The 15256-nt window shown below is 43.3% G+C and overlaps 1 protein-coding gene across 2 annotated transcripts in view; it reads left to right on the top strand.

The window, feature by feature from the left end:
- The first annotated feature begins 22 nt into the window (after positions 1-22).
- Positions 23-15256, top strand: part of KATNAL1 (katanin catalytic subunit A1 like 1) — a 37452-nt gene continuing 22218 nt past the window's right edge. Inside the window, exons 1-2 of one of the 2 annotated variants that reach the window (XM_039718503.1) lie at positions 23-92; positions 8907-9082. In XM_039718503.1, coding sequence (XP_039574437.1) covers positions 8921-9082 — 162 coding nt within the window. In that variant the 5' untranslated portion in view covers positions 23-92; positions 8907-8920. Of the gene's footprint in view, positions 93-5279; positions 5554-8906; positions 9083-15256 lie in introns of those variants that run through there. The other variant, XM_039718504.1, reaches the window with a different exon arrangement.

Below are 15256 nucleotides of genomic sequence, written 5' to 3' on the forward strand. Positions count from 1 at the left end.
CACCCCCCCGGCCCCGCTCTGACGGAGCCGCAGCGCTGCGCCCCCTCCCCGCGCCGCTCCCGCCCGCGGACACGCACCCCCGGCTCTCCCAGGTAACGGCAGGGCCCGGCAACGGGGCAACCCCTCACGGCGCTGCTGCCCGCAGCGGGCGGCGGCTCGGACACCGCCACGCCGAGAGAGGCGGCGGGGATGGGGGGGAGACCAGCGGTAGAGGCTGGAGGAGGGCGGGGGTGCTCCCCCCCCATCTCCCGCGGAGCGTGCCGGGAAGTGTAGTCCGCGCCCCCCCGCCGGGCGCAACGGGCTGCCGGGAGAGGCGGCGGGAGGGAACTACAGCTCCCAGCGCCCTCGGCGGAGCGGGGAGATGGGTGCTGCGGAGGGGACCCCTGTGGGGACGGGAGGCTCCCCCGGAATGAGGGCGCTCAGGCGGCTCTTCCCGCGGAACAGCGAGGGAGAGAAGCCCCTGCGCCGCTGCCGGGGCGGGAGGGGCTGAGGGAGGGGCGGTGCGGCAGGGCCGGCTGGGAGGGTGGGCGCAGGGCGGTGCGGCTGCAGAGGGGCGGCGCGGGCTGGGCAGTGGATGGGGGTGGGTGCCGGGGAAACACGGGTGGGTGCCTGCCGTGAGGGGAGGGTGGGCTGGGGCTGGATGCCAGTGGGGGAGAGAAAGAATACAAGGAAAGGGGCACATGGGAACACAGGTGGATGGATGGATGGATGGATGGATGGATGATGTGCTGGAGGAGGAGTGGCGGAGCAGATGGACCGAGAGCTGTGCAGAAGGCAGAGCAGCCCGGAGGTTGGGAATAGGGTACGAAGGAGGCGATGGTCAGAGGGAGCTTTGGAAAGTTTCTCCAACCAGTTTGCGTTTGTGGTTTCCAGTTTCACCTCTACTACCATGCTTAGGCTCTGTTGAGCTTGTTGCAATAGGTGGTCTGGACACTGTTACTTAAAAAAAAATATTTTGCTACACATCTATTTTTTCCCCAAAAAATGCTGTCATGATGTCAGCATTTGTCCTTTTTCTCTCTCCATTTCCTCTCCTGGCAGTTCTAGTGTTATTCTTTATCTTATGTTCTCTAACAGTCATAAGGGGGAATAAAATTACAGTTTCTCTGTATATCATACTTAAAATACACATGTTTATGATCGGTATATAAGGGGATGTAATTTTTTCTTCCTGAAAAGTCTGTATCTTAAAAGCATCCGTGCATTAGTACTCTCTTGTATATGAATATTGAATGTCTATTCCTACTGCAGTTTCACATTTCACAGAGATGGGTTTCTTTACAATGAATGCTTGATTGCAGTTGCAGATTGTTGAGCAGTTTCCTTTTTCTTCCTTTTCTCCCCATCCCTATGTCAGCTATATCCTAGACAGGCTTCAGCTTCTTTCTTGCAGCTCCTGGTACTGGTCACACTGCAGAAGGGAACATTGCAGCTGCAGAGTGTTTCCAGGGTGCCTGGCTCTTGGAGATTTGGGCTTTTGAGCAGGTAATGGGGAGAAATAGTTCCTGCCCTGACCTAAGCCCAATCAAAAGACTGTGAAATAAATGGAATACAAGAAAAAAAAAATGATAGGCCTTTATCTGGTTTTCTGTGTAATTAAAAAAAAAAAAAGGCTGATTCTTCTGGGGATGAGCTGAGGAATCTGAAGACTTCATGTCTGTAGCACTAACATCAATATGCATATAAAGTATATTTTAAAAAATCTATGCTATTCTATTTAAGTAATACATTTCCTTAGTCCTAAAGAGCCAATTCTTTGAAATTCAGAGTGGAGTTCAAGAGGGGGAAAAGTATTCAGGCCAAAATTCTGACCTTATGAGTCAGGTTATAAACACCTGTGTGAGTGTATTAAACCTCCAATTATTCATGGAAAGCTTATCTGGGGTGCAGCTTGGCTGAGCTGAATGGAGCAGCAGCAGCACGGAGTGGTTGTGGAGCTGGCTGTGGTCTGGTACAGGGGGAACATGGGAGTGCTGTATCCAGAGCCAGGTGCAGGAGCAGTTTCACTGCCTTTCTTGGCACAGAGCTGACCTAAAAACGCTCTGAACCCGAGCTGCTCTGCACAGACCATCTTGGGAATCTTTGGTGGCATGTTTGCTCTACCAGAAGTGCTTACACACATGATATGCAGAGAAGCAAGTGGCTCCACAAAGGACCAGAAGGATTATTGACTCAGGCTGGGTTCCACTCTGTTGAGTTCCAGACAGGCCCTACAGAATCCTTCAGGTCTCTGGCCCTGCATCCTGTCAGAGGAGGGGTTGACTTGTGGTGTTGCATTTTACCTGGGTCCAGCAGGGCTAAGATGGAACAGAAGCTGGCAAGCCTGTCACTGCCTGACCCATGTGTGTGTGGAGTTACACTCCCCAGAGTGCCCCACAGCATTTGTTTTAGCTCTTTTTGTTGCCCAGCCTTGCTAATGAACACCTCATTACCCCAGGTAATGGTGATGGGGCCATATGGATGTGTCTGAATCTGGTGTATGAGGTGCTTGGAGAAGGATACAGTTCACACTCAGTTTTAGGAATAACACAGCCGTCTCTGATTCTCCTTTCTGCTTCTTCAGAGAACTGTACTTCAAAGGCTCTGCATATGGCTATTTCATTCTCCAGGATGCTTTCTGTTTGGTTCACCAAACTAATGAAATCTCTAATTTAAATCTCGAAATTAATCTTTAATTAAAAGACTGGCCACCTATTTAGTGTTTTCTTATGTGATTAATTTTAACCTGGGGCAAATGTCTTTACTTCATTTGAAGACCTTTTTTTTTCACTTGCACTCAAAGTAACTCTCTGTTTCAAGTTAAGAATGCACACAAAAATAGTTTGAGGCCTGCATGCATGCTTCTTCTCTTTCCCACTTCCATACACATTTTCACATTAACTCCATGTCTACTATTGCAAAACAGAGTTTCAATGCAAAGAGGCCAAAAACCAGTTAGCAGAAAGCAGTTGACTGAATTAAAAGATCCCTTGGTGCTGGGTTTCCTGGACCATGATGTGTGTGTACAGACATGATGTGTGTGTGTGTTTTATCTGGTGTTTGTACTGCTTTAAAAAATGGCATAACCTGCTGCAACCCCAACGCTGCTGCTTCCATTGTAGCCAGCCTTGTCACTGCTAATGCACACAGCTAAAAGAAAAAAACAGCACTGGCATAACACATTTCTCATCTTTGATTCATTTACATGTAGTTTAGATTCAAATCTGCTGGAACTGAGCCATGTCCTTACTTACAGATGTGTTTTTAACAGGAGCCATGATCCGGTGAAGTCATGATTGTTAGTTTTCACACCAATCCATGGGATCACAGCTGCATGTTCAAACAAAGCCATGTTAACAGGAAAAGATGGATTTAGCTATGGAAGTTGGCAAGCCTTTTGTTTGTTTGTTTTTTATCTGACAATAATCAGTTAAAATGTTGTTTTTGTCATGCAAACGTAATGTCTGCAGCATCAGCAATTGCTTCTGAACAGGGACAGATAGTTATTGGCAATGAAGATCAGTTCTGCACCCAACACCAAAATGAAAGACATAATCTTTATAAGAAAGCAGGAAAGATTTATTTAATTTCTTTTAATTATTGCATTTTTAATATCTTATTCTTAAAAATCAAATAAAATGTATCAAGCATGTAAGAAAAAATAGTCTGTATTTCTGTCAGAAGTAGAATTCTGTAGGCTTCTAGTAGGAGTCACATATCATGCAGGGAAAAACACTTTTTTTGTTCCTCTGACAATGTTCCAGTTAGTGTTGCTGTTTATGCTTTCTCAGGTAAAGCATTGTTACCTGCCTCTGTTTTAACAATTTTTAAGTTTGAAGAGAAGACTGAAAATCACATCGTTGTGCTATTTTAAGTGAAGACAAAATTGAGGGAGAGAGAGCTGTTTGAAAGTGGTCAAAGCTGGCTTACAAAATCGATATGGCTTTAACCTAAGAAGGGCAGGTTTCAATTAACTGTAATGAAAAACTTCCAAGCAGTAAGAGGAATTTGAAGAAAAAACAACTTCAGTTTATGACTTAGAGTCTGATAATGGAAATGGTTGCACATGAAAAGTGTATAAATCCAAAAAATCAAAATCTCTCAACACTGGACTTCTCTTCCTTGCTTTGCTCTGTGTGGCAATTGACCTGTTCTGGGATTGTGTGGTGGCAGACAGTCATCCTGGCTCTGCCTTGTTGAAGTGGAAAGTGTACAGTCGTACCTCAGTCATAAGCACTGAATTCAGAAGATGGTGCCTAACAGTGTGACTCTCTGTCTTGTGACATTAGTTGTAACTCTTACATTGCATTTCGGGATGCCCAACATCACGCACGGCTGATTTACAGAAAATGAGAAGCAGGGTTCATCAGCGTATGTCCAGGCCTTTCCAGATGTTCAGCTGTCCAGTCAGCAGTACTGCAGGGCTGCCATGATGTGAGAGCATATGTTCAGCAATCTCAGGAAGCTGTGGAATGTTTTTGTTTTGCCTGGATAAAATTTTCATCAGAGAAAGACACATGTCCAGGAAAATCCACGTATGGTATAGCCCTCTCAGTGGGGAATTAACATCTGATTTGGAGAAAAGTCTGATTACTAGGTATTAAATAAGGCTTGATGTGAATATTGAAACAATGAGAATAAAGCAAAAGTGTCTAACAGCTCATTTAATGAGAGTCCTTCATCCTGTGCAAGAGTCAAGGGCTTGTGGAGAAAATGGGATGCCAGTGGTGCCACAGGTTGTGTCAAAACACATGCAGAAAAGAGACATAGAAAGATAGCAGATGCCTTCCATTTTGGCACTTGCAGAGTGAATGTTTGGGATCGAGCAAGAGGAAAAGCCCTGCTGCAGACCCTCTACAGGGGAGAGCATTTGCTGCCTCTGTAACACTGGTGACATAGCACTGAGAGACTTGGTTTGAAGGGGGCCAGTCCTGAATACATTCCCACTGGTGTTGCACACAAGTTTGGAATAATGTGCTAAGCTATCCCCCTTTGCTGTTGTCCACACAGTCACTGTATCTGCCCATGGATATGTTTGTGTGTATAATGCTTTAATGTCACTGAGATGATAGCACTGAGAGAGACGGTTTGAAGGGGGCCAGTCCTGGTGTTGCACACAAGTTTGGAATAGTGTGCTAAGCTGTCCCCCTTTGCTGTTGTGCACACAGTCACTGTATCTGCCCATGGATATGTTTGTGTGTATAATGCTTTAATGTTAAAGTAGAGACTGTCTTTTGGATCTTGCTCAATTGTGAACAAGTGCATTGCTTTAATTCTGGGAGAAAAAATATTTTCTGACCCCAGATAGGGATCAGCCCAGCTTATGCTCCAAAGAATAGAGATTAATATCCCCTGTGACCTTTTAGCCTGGCTGCTGCAGGGTTTTTAACAAGTGGGTTTAAGACCCCATGTATGGCAGCTATGCCGACATGAATGTCTGTAATGTCTCTTCTTGTCAATGATGCGTGAACTGAGGAATCTCCAAGGATCTCAACGTGCAGTGGAGCTGTTACGGTCTAGTGCAGGAGAGAACCATACAATGGTGGAATGAAAAGCTGGTGTCACAAGTAGTGGGTAAGTTGTTCTGAATGTACCTGACAACAGTTGTCCCTGGCTGTATAATTACTTAAAAGAGGTGGCTGTGTTATGGTAGGAAAATTAAATATATAAACAAAACTCCAGATAACAAACAACAAAATGCTTTATTTATAATTTCTGTATTTCTCGTTCCTTGGATGTCTCTGATGTTGTATGAACTCGATAATACAATGTAGAACAGATAATAAAGAGTGGGTACATAACTTGGGAAGGTCCTCACCTAGTTGTAGTTACTTCTCCCTCCCTCCCCATCCCTGACATTGAAGAGGGATGACCAGAAAACAACACAGGAAATAATTCCTTCAAAAATTTTTTTTCTTGATTTTGGACTTACTTGTTTTGATTTGCTTTGGTTATTCTGAAGTAACATTACCTCCACTGGTGTGCATTGGAGGCTTGTAGTTTTTTTAAACCATTTTTAGCATTAGTTTTAAATAGCAGTAGAATCTCAGAGAGCTGCCTGGGATTCCAGGAAAGCACTGATTTAGGACTGAGGCCTATAGCTGCTGTTTCAAATAAAGCTCAGGTAAATGGGTGACGCTATATTCACCTTTTCAAGCTATATGACACCTTTGGTATCTAGGGTAGGTGATGAGTAAAAATTGAAGTGCCGGAATCCATGAGAAAGATCCAGGGGCTTTTGTCAGCCTAGCTCTGGCGGTATTGACTGCTCAGGAGGTACATAGGTGTACATGCACCAGCCTCCCTCCATGCTCCAAGTTTCAGTGCCTGTCAGTGTTTTATAAGCTCTTCAATGTGATGCACCAGGCATCAAGCTCCTGTGTAAGCTTTGGCATCACAAGCATGAGACCAGAAGCCCCCAAACTTGTTAGCTGGAGGAAATGGGAGAGTCTTCTTTGGTTTGCTCCTGAGATTTTAAAACTGTATATTTTTCTGCATTCTGCCTCACCTTCCTTGTCTAACCACTGTCCTGAAGTGGGCACATGTTTGCATGGCTCCTATGGTTTGCCTCCTGTGTGTGGATTGACCCAGCTTCCACCACAGAAGAGATGAGGAGGTTGTCTCCTCTGGTGAGCAGGAGACTCTTCTAGAATTAAAGGGACTTGGCAAAAGGGAGTTAAATATGCCCAGAGGGTGGTAACTAGCTGTAATAAAGAGCAATGAGAGGTTGTAAAGCAAGTGTGTGTTCTGTTTAATGGATTTCTAGGAATTGAATTCAGCAGTTCCTTAAAAATGTTTTATTTACTCGCTGTCTTTCACTACATTTGCAGAAAACCTCCAGAGATTTGAGGAATGTTTTTTCTTAATGGTGACAGGCTGGTTGTGGAGCAGATCCCAACCTGGATGTGTTTGAAGACAGGTCAATGGCTTCTGCCCCATATGGTGTTCTGTTAATTTCTAAGCTGACTCTTGAGATCTGAACGGGTTACAAACTATCTTCAGTTCCTATCATTGTATGCATTTCCTGTGCAATGTGAGTGACATAACTTTTTTTTCCCTATTAGTTACAATCTTCTGTATTTAAAAATTAAATGATCTTTGTTGCAACTAATCCAGATCTTGGTAATGATGTACCCTGCCTATGTCAGGAAATAAAATTAGGGTTTGGGTTAAACAAAATTTAGGCTGTCCACCTTGGATTTTTCTCCTGCCCAGTAGTTTGCAACAGCCAGCGGGAATGCTGTGCGAGCTGCAATGTGCAGCACAGCGTGAGGACAAGTGAAGCCGCAGTAAGTCCTGCTGTGCTTGGTGCAGTGTCAGCTGCGGGGCAGCAGCATGTTCTTGCCATCACAGTCATCAGCCACATGCAAGCTGTGTGACCTGTGGGTTTAAGTGAGGGTGGCAGGTTTCCATGGCTTTGTTGCAGGGAGCAGGAGTGAGGAGGTGGTGGAGCAGACCTGGTGTGCAGCTGTAGCCAGCAGTTAGATCTGTCAGTGTGGCACCCTTGGGAGGTGCAGCGTGTGTTTGCTCAGGGCACAGTGAATTTCATGTGGATGTCTGTTTAACTTGTCAGGGGTTTGAATTTTGCTAAGCTCAAGGGAGTACAAAGGCATAAGACGCATCCTCCTTAATGCCATCTTGCTCTTGTCTTGTCTGTTTATAAAAACTACTAACATTTTTATAACCCATTAGGATGCAAAAGGTTGCTTCTCCCTGTTCTGGCTTCTGTCTGCTGCCACCTGTTCCTTCAGTGTGCACTCCTGTAGCATGGGCTGTTTTCGGCTGTGTAGCCTGAACTGTGTTTGTATCCCTCCTTCTCAGTTTCTTCTTCACCTCCTTGGTCTTGCCAAACCCTTGATACAACTAGTGGACCATGCTCCAGAGCTGATCTCCTCCCCCTTGCTCAATTCAACACTGCATTGCATAGCTATGAATTGCAATTTTTTAGTTTTCATTTCCAGAGATTTATATCTCGGTGAATGTCAGGGACCCCACATGTACTGAGAGTACAAGGGAAAGGAACTGATACTCTTTTTCTGTGGTAGGGACCTAAACTTTGGGTCACATGAGGTTCAGATAAAAGGGCAGGCACTGCTTCAATCCTGAACCTTAAATACAAACCTAGCTATACAACACAGCTTAATTCTGAATGTCTGGGTTATTGCTTTCTTGACTGGTTACTGGGAAAAGCTGGGCTATGGGTCTGCCTTGAAGTCATGCTGCAATTTGAGGACTAGGGGAAGGTTGTACTTTGGGAATCACTGTTCTAAGGAATGTTAAATTTGGATTGCTAACTCCGCCATAAATCCCAAAGTGACATGTTAAATTTAATGAAAAAATTCAAGTCAGCATGTGGATGCTGGAGTACTTTGAAAGAATATTTAAACAGAATGAGGCTCTCAACTTCATCTATAGTAGAGCAGTCATTCAACCATATCATAATCTCATTAGGGTGAGGGCTCTTGAAAGTGTGAAGTGCAGACATCCCTGATGCTGGTTGGCACATTTAGGCATATATGTAGTACAACAGAATAAAAAGCAATTTAATGCCTCGTGTGATTTGTGATTCACAGCTGATGGCTGCTAATACATTGTGGTGATCTACAAATTAAAGTTGAGTTTGTTAGTTTCAATGTGGGAAGGGCATTTAATTTTGTTTCATTAATTGAACAGGATTGGGGCCAAAGGCAGCAAAGAAGTTGTGTTTTTAATCACTATAAAAGAGTTACGATTCATGATCTGAAACCTTAGGCTAGTAAAGAGATACTCCAGACATAAATGGTTGTAGAAGAGCAGGACTGGATGTGAGCAGTGTTTGAAAGACACAATTCAGCTGTGAGAGAAATAACAAAACTAAAGCATCACTGTCTGAATTATTCTACAGCATGTAAAATTAATTTTTTCTGGTAATTATGTTCTCTTTTTAGATTTCTGAGTGAAGATGAATTTAGCAGAGATTTGTGATAATGCCAAAAAAGGAAGAGAATATGCACTCCTTGGGAATTATGACTCTTCCATGGTATATTACCAGGGTGTCATCCAGCAAATCCAGAGACATTGCCAGTCGATCAGAGATCCAGCAATTAAGGGCAAATGGCAACAGGTAGGGTGAAATAATATTGACCATATTCTATTACTTGATATTTGAAAACCACACTATACCTCCCAAACCTTATAAGATGTAGAGGACATTTCAGTGAAGTTGGCAGCAGTTGTTGTACAATATTTTGTTGATATTCATAAAAAAAATTCATGGTGTGTTCAAAAGGAATTATATTCTCCTAACTGAATCAATTCTTTCTTTGTTGTCACTTAGGATGTCTGTCGAATTCCTGGTCTGTTTCTGTCTGCATACTCTCTGTGGCTGCATGCTTTTGAAAAAATTAAGGACTTTCTTTTCCCCTTGTATCTTTTGGCCATCTTATGTCCAGTAAACTAAAATGTGAGTGGGTGGGTTAGCATCACTAGAACTGTTGTCTGAGTAGCAGCTAACTAAATGACTATAGTGTACAAATTTGGATCAGGTTTCTAAACCTGCAAGTCCTACTCTTAGCCTGAGTCTTGCACACATCCATCTCCCGGCTAGACAGAGTACTGTTGAAGCCATGGAAGTAATCTGCAGGTGACATATAAGAACCCCATCTATTTATTACTTTCAGTATTTAAGCCTTCCTCACATTTTTTGGCCCATTTTTTATGGTACAAACTGTGTTCTATAAACATAAAAAGGAGGAAAACCATATAAAGATGTTTCCTAAAGAATAAGTGTTGCATAAAGACTGTGTTGCATAAAGACTTTTTTGAAAGAATAATGTATCTCCTATGAAAGATACAATTTTGCAGTAGGTAGATAAAGAGAGGATTTCAGTAAGAGTTTTTCTAAATATCATATGTTTAAAGGATATCACCTAAAAACAGAAGCAAATTTTCCTTTTTATTGCAGCAGATGATTTGTTTATGGGTTTGTGTTTGAAACTTCTGACACTAACACAGAGTATTTTGTGTACTGATAAGTACAACACTGTTAACAATCACTTTGTAGTAAAAGTACTATTCATAGGTGTTTATCATAGAACTGTAGAAGTCTGTTTAGGAAGAGCTTTTCTGCAAAGCATGTGCATGTACATCCAGCAGAGATAGTTTTCCTGGTAATGTAGTGAGCTGGGTGTTGTATAGGAGATATTCACATTCAAGTACTTGTATTCAAGCTTTTTCCCACCCCAGGGCATGCTGATACCAGGTGCTCATGCCCAGTACCTGTCCTTAGTTCCTGCCAAACTTGTAGCTGATGTGAAAGTAGAGCATGAGGATTTCCTCATTCTACAGCTGAACTGCTGCATTGTCTTCACATCTAGTATTTAGTGTTTCCTCTGATGACACTGATTCTTCCAATAAACTTTCAACAGCTCTTGTGTTGTGAAGGTCACTCAAGTCTCATGTTATTGTGTGTTGTTTGAACTGCTTCCGAGAAGCCTGTGCACCATGGAACGCGTGCTGCACATTGGAGACAAACCTCAAGTACAAAAGGACCATTAACACAGTTTCCAGGATTTCTTCCCTGGGGAAGGCAGCTGTCTCTCCAGCAGAGGATCTGAAGTTGGCACCTTCTCAGAAATTATCCCCTTTAGGCAAAAGAAGAATTGCTCCTGACCATGTCACATAAATGCTTTAGAGATCTGTCCCAAATAAGATCTGCAGCAGGTGGGGTAGCGTCTGTCACACTGTGAACTCATATTAATTCTGAAACTTCCCAACACAGTAGTGGCAGATGAGTTTTGTCAGAATATTGCTTTGCTGTTACTGGTGCCAGGCTCAGAGACAAACAGCAAAAAGTAAGAAGTGTGACTGAAAAAAAAAAGAAATTAAAGACTTAATGCCTAGGTTATTTGCCTTCTCATTCATTTATGGGAACAAAATGATACAACCCAAGAGCAAATGATGCAGCACTGGAACTATTAGCTTGTCCATACCAGAGCTTGCAAGTTTTGGTGAGAGCTATAGAGATAGACTTGCTTTTCTTTACCCATTCTTTCTAAATAATTATTGTGCTTTCTCACTCCTTGAGACAGACTAAGAGGGAGTCTGATGATGTGGATGTTAGCACTACTTTCCAGCTCCAACAGCAGCTACATTCAAACTGTCAGTGACAGGCAAGGAGCTGTCTTGAATGACAACCTGTTCTGAAAAAAGTTTAACTGAGAAGTTGGATCACAAGTAACATTCATTCACAGTATTAAAGCAATATCTAGATATTAATTTTAGATCTTTCTCATTAAAGAGTTATGCCATACACATTATGTAAGTTTAGGAAATTTCAGGTCCAACCCACTTAGTACCAGTAATGTGCAGAAGGAAAAGATTCCCATACCAGTGTGTTTCTTGCAGGTGGCTTGAGAAGCAAAGCAAGATTTAGGTCATGGTTAAGGGAATTAATGCAGTTGATTTTTACCTGAAATTCTGTGTCCTCAAGAATATGGAGCTAGCCTGTTCTTCAGGTTTTTCAGCTTCTCCATCATCTGAGGAATCTGGAGAGGATAATACCACTGGTGTCTTTTGGAGGTGGAGTTTAGCAACCGCTAACACTGTGTAGGTAGAACTTTTACTCTTGAATGTCCATGTAGGTAAGTGCTCAAAGGAGAAGAATGTTACTTAAACTAGTTCTTCTCTGGGATGTACTGTCTGCATACACAATCTTGAACCTTCTGAAGGATTCCAGGGATGGTGTGTCAGTGTGAAGCATCCCACCCCTTCCTTTCTGTATGTTTTGTGTGCAGCTCACTAACAGGGTTTTTGTCCGACTGATACTTCTGAGGCAGTGAACTAAGTTTTGTGTGTTTGTGGACACATTCCATTGTAAAACAAAAATGTTCATTTGAGGAACCTCTCAAAGAATGGTTCCACTGTGGCTGTGCAGCTGACCAACTTACATCTCTTACATGCACCATTGTTCTGCCTGTTTGGTCCCTTCTCAACAGTGGCTGCTCCATCCTGCATAGGTACCTCATGCCTGATGGATCTGCTTTGTTGCCTTGTGTGTGACAGAGGATTTTCTCAGTAGTTTATTCAGCAATGTCAAAGCCCAGGTGAACCAGAAGTAGTTGGGATTTTGAGTCTGATTCCCAAATGCTCTTGATCTATCTCTCTTTGCATAGGTGTCACTGTTTTAAAATTGCTACAGATTGGTCTGGACAGAATGATGTTCTGTGCAAGTATTTGTTGGGTTGTATTTCACGTCACACCAAGAGACAGCTTGATCTTTGCAATTGATTATGCATCTTGATTATGAGGATTCCTCCTCAGCTCCTGCTTGGAGCTGATAGTTAGGATGAGGAGGAATATGAACATGTTAACGTCTTCCCCTCTGAAAACAACTGAGTCGTTCAGCTACAGTTGATGCAATACTGCTTCTGGGAATTCCAAATCAGTGCTAACCAGGGAAGACGGATTTTGTTACTGTCTAGCACACCCTGCAGATTTTAAACAGGGCAAAAGATGCATGCTGAGGATCCACCAAAGCAGAGACATGACAGCATAAGAATTCCTCTGATTTCATGAAAAATTCACAGCCATTGATCATCTCTTGACTGGTTTATCTTGGGGATAATCAGGGTGACCTGCTCTCGAGACCCATACTTGTTTTGCATCCAGAGAGTTCCTAGCTGGCATTTGGGTTGGCTGAGTGTAGCTCCATTTGGGTCTTCACTCCTAGCCTCCTGAGCTCATTTAAAAAAGAAAAAGTTACTTTGTTGTGCTTTGAGGTTAGGCTGACAGGTAGGCTTATTAATTCATGTAAATGCAGGCTGGGACTGGAAAGAAACAAAATCAGAAGCAACTCATCCTTACCAAAACTAAAAGGTAGGTTTAGTCTCATGTCCACTACTGTGAACTTTACTTGTGTTGACATTCTCCCTGTTTATTCTGAGAGAGTTTCTTGGCTGTTGCAGTGTTTTTACTAGACAGCTGGCTTGTAGGAACGAGCAGCTTCAGTGACAGTTCAGCAGCTGCAGAATGACAGCAGAGCGTGCCCCTGGGAGATAGTACTGGCTTATGACAAGGCCAGCGGCTGTCAAGCAAAACCTGCTGCGTGTTAGAGCCATGTGCTCTGTGTTGCACAAGAGCTGGGAGCACAGGGGCCTCCACTGGAGCTCAGGCAGGAGTTCAATGATTCCCTGAGTGCTTGGAGCAGCCAGCAAGGCACCCTGACTGACTGTGGTCACTGGTGCAGGTGCACTGATTAGGTGCGCTGTATTCCTGCTTAAAGAATAAAGGGTAAATTATTATTATTATTATTTCAAACACACTTTGGTCAATCTGTGCTTTTGTGGTTTTTTGCTTCATGCCTGTTTCATTAACATTTAATAGGTTACCTCGTGATTAATTAAGAAACATTCTGTGGGTAACTCATGGATAGGTGTCATTATAGGAGCTATACCTTTACTCCGTGGGATCAGACAGGGTTGCAGGGTATCTGTTTTGGATATGGTTTAGGGATCTTTTATTTTCACTTTTTAAAAGATTGAGCTTGTCGAATAACTAACACTAATTGCAGGTAGTAATTTCAGGTTTGGAAAACACTTAGAGATAAACTTGGTCAGTTTTTCTTCAGCAAAAGGAAAATCCCACGCATTATTTGTATTTACCAAGGCACAAATACCCACGCTTATTGCAATGGGTATAGAAGTATAGCTCTAGCTATACTTATTTGCAATGCTAGAGCTATGGTATAGCTCTAGCATAACAAATAAAAGCTGGTGATGGAAAAGGTGTAACAGTTGCCAGATTATGAAATACAGAGGTACTCCCTGAAATGGGTTTTGTAACTACCACTAAGAATGAGAGAACTCAACTCTTGTTCCCTGTGTTTTATACCCATATGATAGGATGTGTTTTCTGCTTGGTTACAGGAAGTTCCCATGGGCTGAAAGGCTTTTTATTGGGCCTTCTGATGTCACTGAGTTCCCAGATGAGGTGATGTGGCTGGAAGGGGCAACTGTAGAGGCTGTACCAGAGCCTGGCTCTGGGGACCCCACAGCTTCACGTGGTAGCTGAATCCAGCTAACATCCTGCCATGCCTAGTGAGGCCAAGCTCTTCCCTACCTTTTCTTCCTCTCATCTGGGCCAGCTTCTCTCCCTCCTGTGCCCCCTTTCCTTTTTTTCTCCTGGGATTTACCTGGTCACAGGATGGTGTGCAGGTGCAGCTTGCTAACCCAGCTGAAGTGTCTTTTTTTTTTTTTTTTACCCTCCTAGGCTAATTTTTTTTCCATTTTGCCATCCTGTCTTACTATATTGAGATGCCAGAATTGAATGCAGAAGAGCAGGGGCAGAGTGTGGCTGGGAAGAAGAAGTGAAGGGAGTGTTTTCTGTTTGGAAGTGGTGAGCTGCTAATTGGCGCACTATCTCTTGAAACTGCTTAAACATAAATAACTTAAAAGCTTTCTTCAGGCTCTCTAAAACCTGAGCTAGTGCCTCCTAAGGATTCTGGCACATAATGGTGTGTATGATGGGGACAAGGAGACTGGGTGAGTCTAAACCAGTGATTTTTCCATTTGCAGCCTTCCTAGGTTGCTTTGGCCTGGCAGTGATCACTGAAAGACACTGCTCAGTCAACTTCATAATTGTGGCACAGCCTTTTTTGGCCCATGTCTGGGTTGTTTCTCAATTGCAAGGAAGTCTTTCTGCACATGTTTCACTTGAGTCAGTTTCTTTAAGGCCTCTAGGAGTTTATGGCTGGTTTTCCTTTGTGGTCCACACACTGAAGATTCCTTGTGGGTTGATTTGCCAGGTATTGACTAAGAAATAGGGTGTGTATTTCAGAGTTTGGTCTGCTCAGGCCAGGCTAAGAGATGGCTGGCAGACATTAGTCTGTTTTCATCTTCCAAAGCATCAAATGGTCACTTTCCCTCAGTTTTTAGATGCTGTCCTCTTGCTGGTCCATGAGGTGAATGGCAGCATGCTGGCTGTTAGTGCTAGAAAGTTGTTTTCCACCAATTTCTCTGCATGTGTTGGAAGGCTGGTAGAAGGAATCCTGTCAGTACCCTTGGAGCACTGGAGTAGGAAGTTGCTGTCTCTTGTGGAGTGGTGCCCTGGAGGATTTATGCTGTATCATTCTTTTGTACCTCACAGCAGCTGTTTGGCTGGATTTATTTTTGGACAGGAGGGATGTGTGTGAAAACAGTTTGAAGGAACCAAGTTAGTAATCAATCACATTTGTAACTCAGCTGGAAGCTCTCACATTGGGGAATGTGTCCACTGATTGTGTGATGAGAAAGCAAAGGGA

This window comes from Passer montanus, unplaced genomic scaffold, assembly GCF_014805655.1.
Source record: "Passer montanus isolate IOZ18808 unplaced genomic scaffold, ASM1480565v1 scaffold4, whole genome shotgun sequence".
NCBI classification, from domain to species: Eukaryota; Metazoa; Chordata; class Aves; order Passeriformes; family Passeridae; genus Passer; species Passer montanus.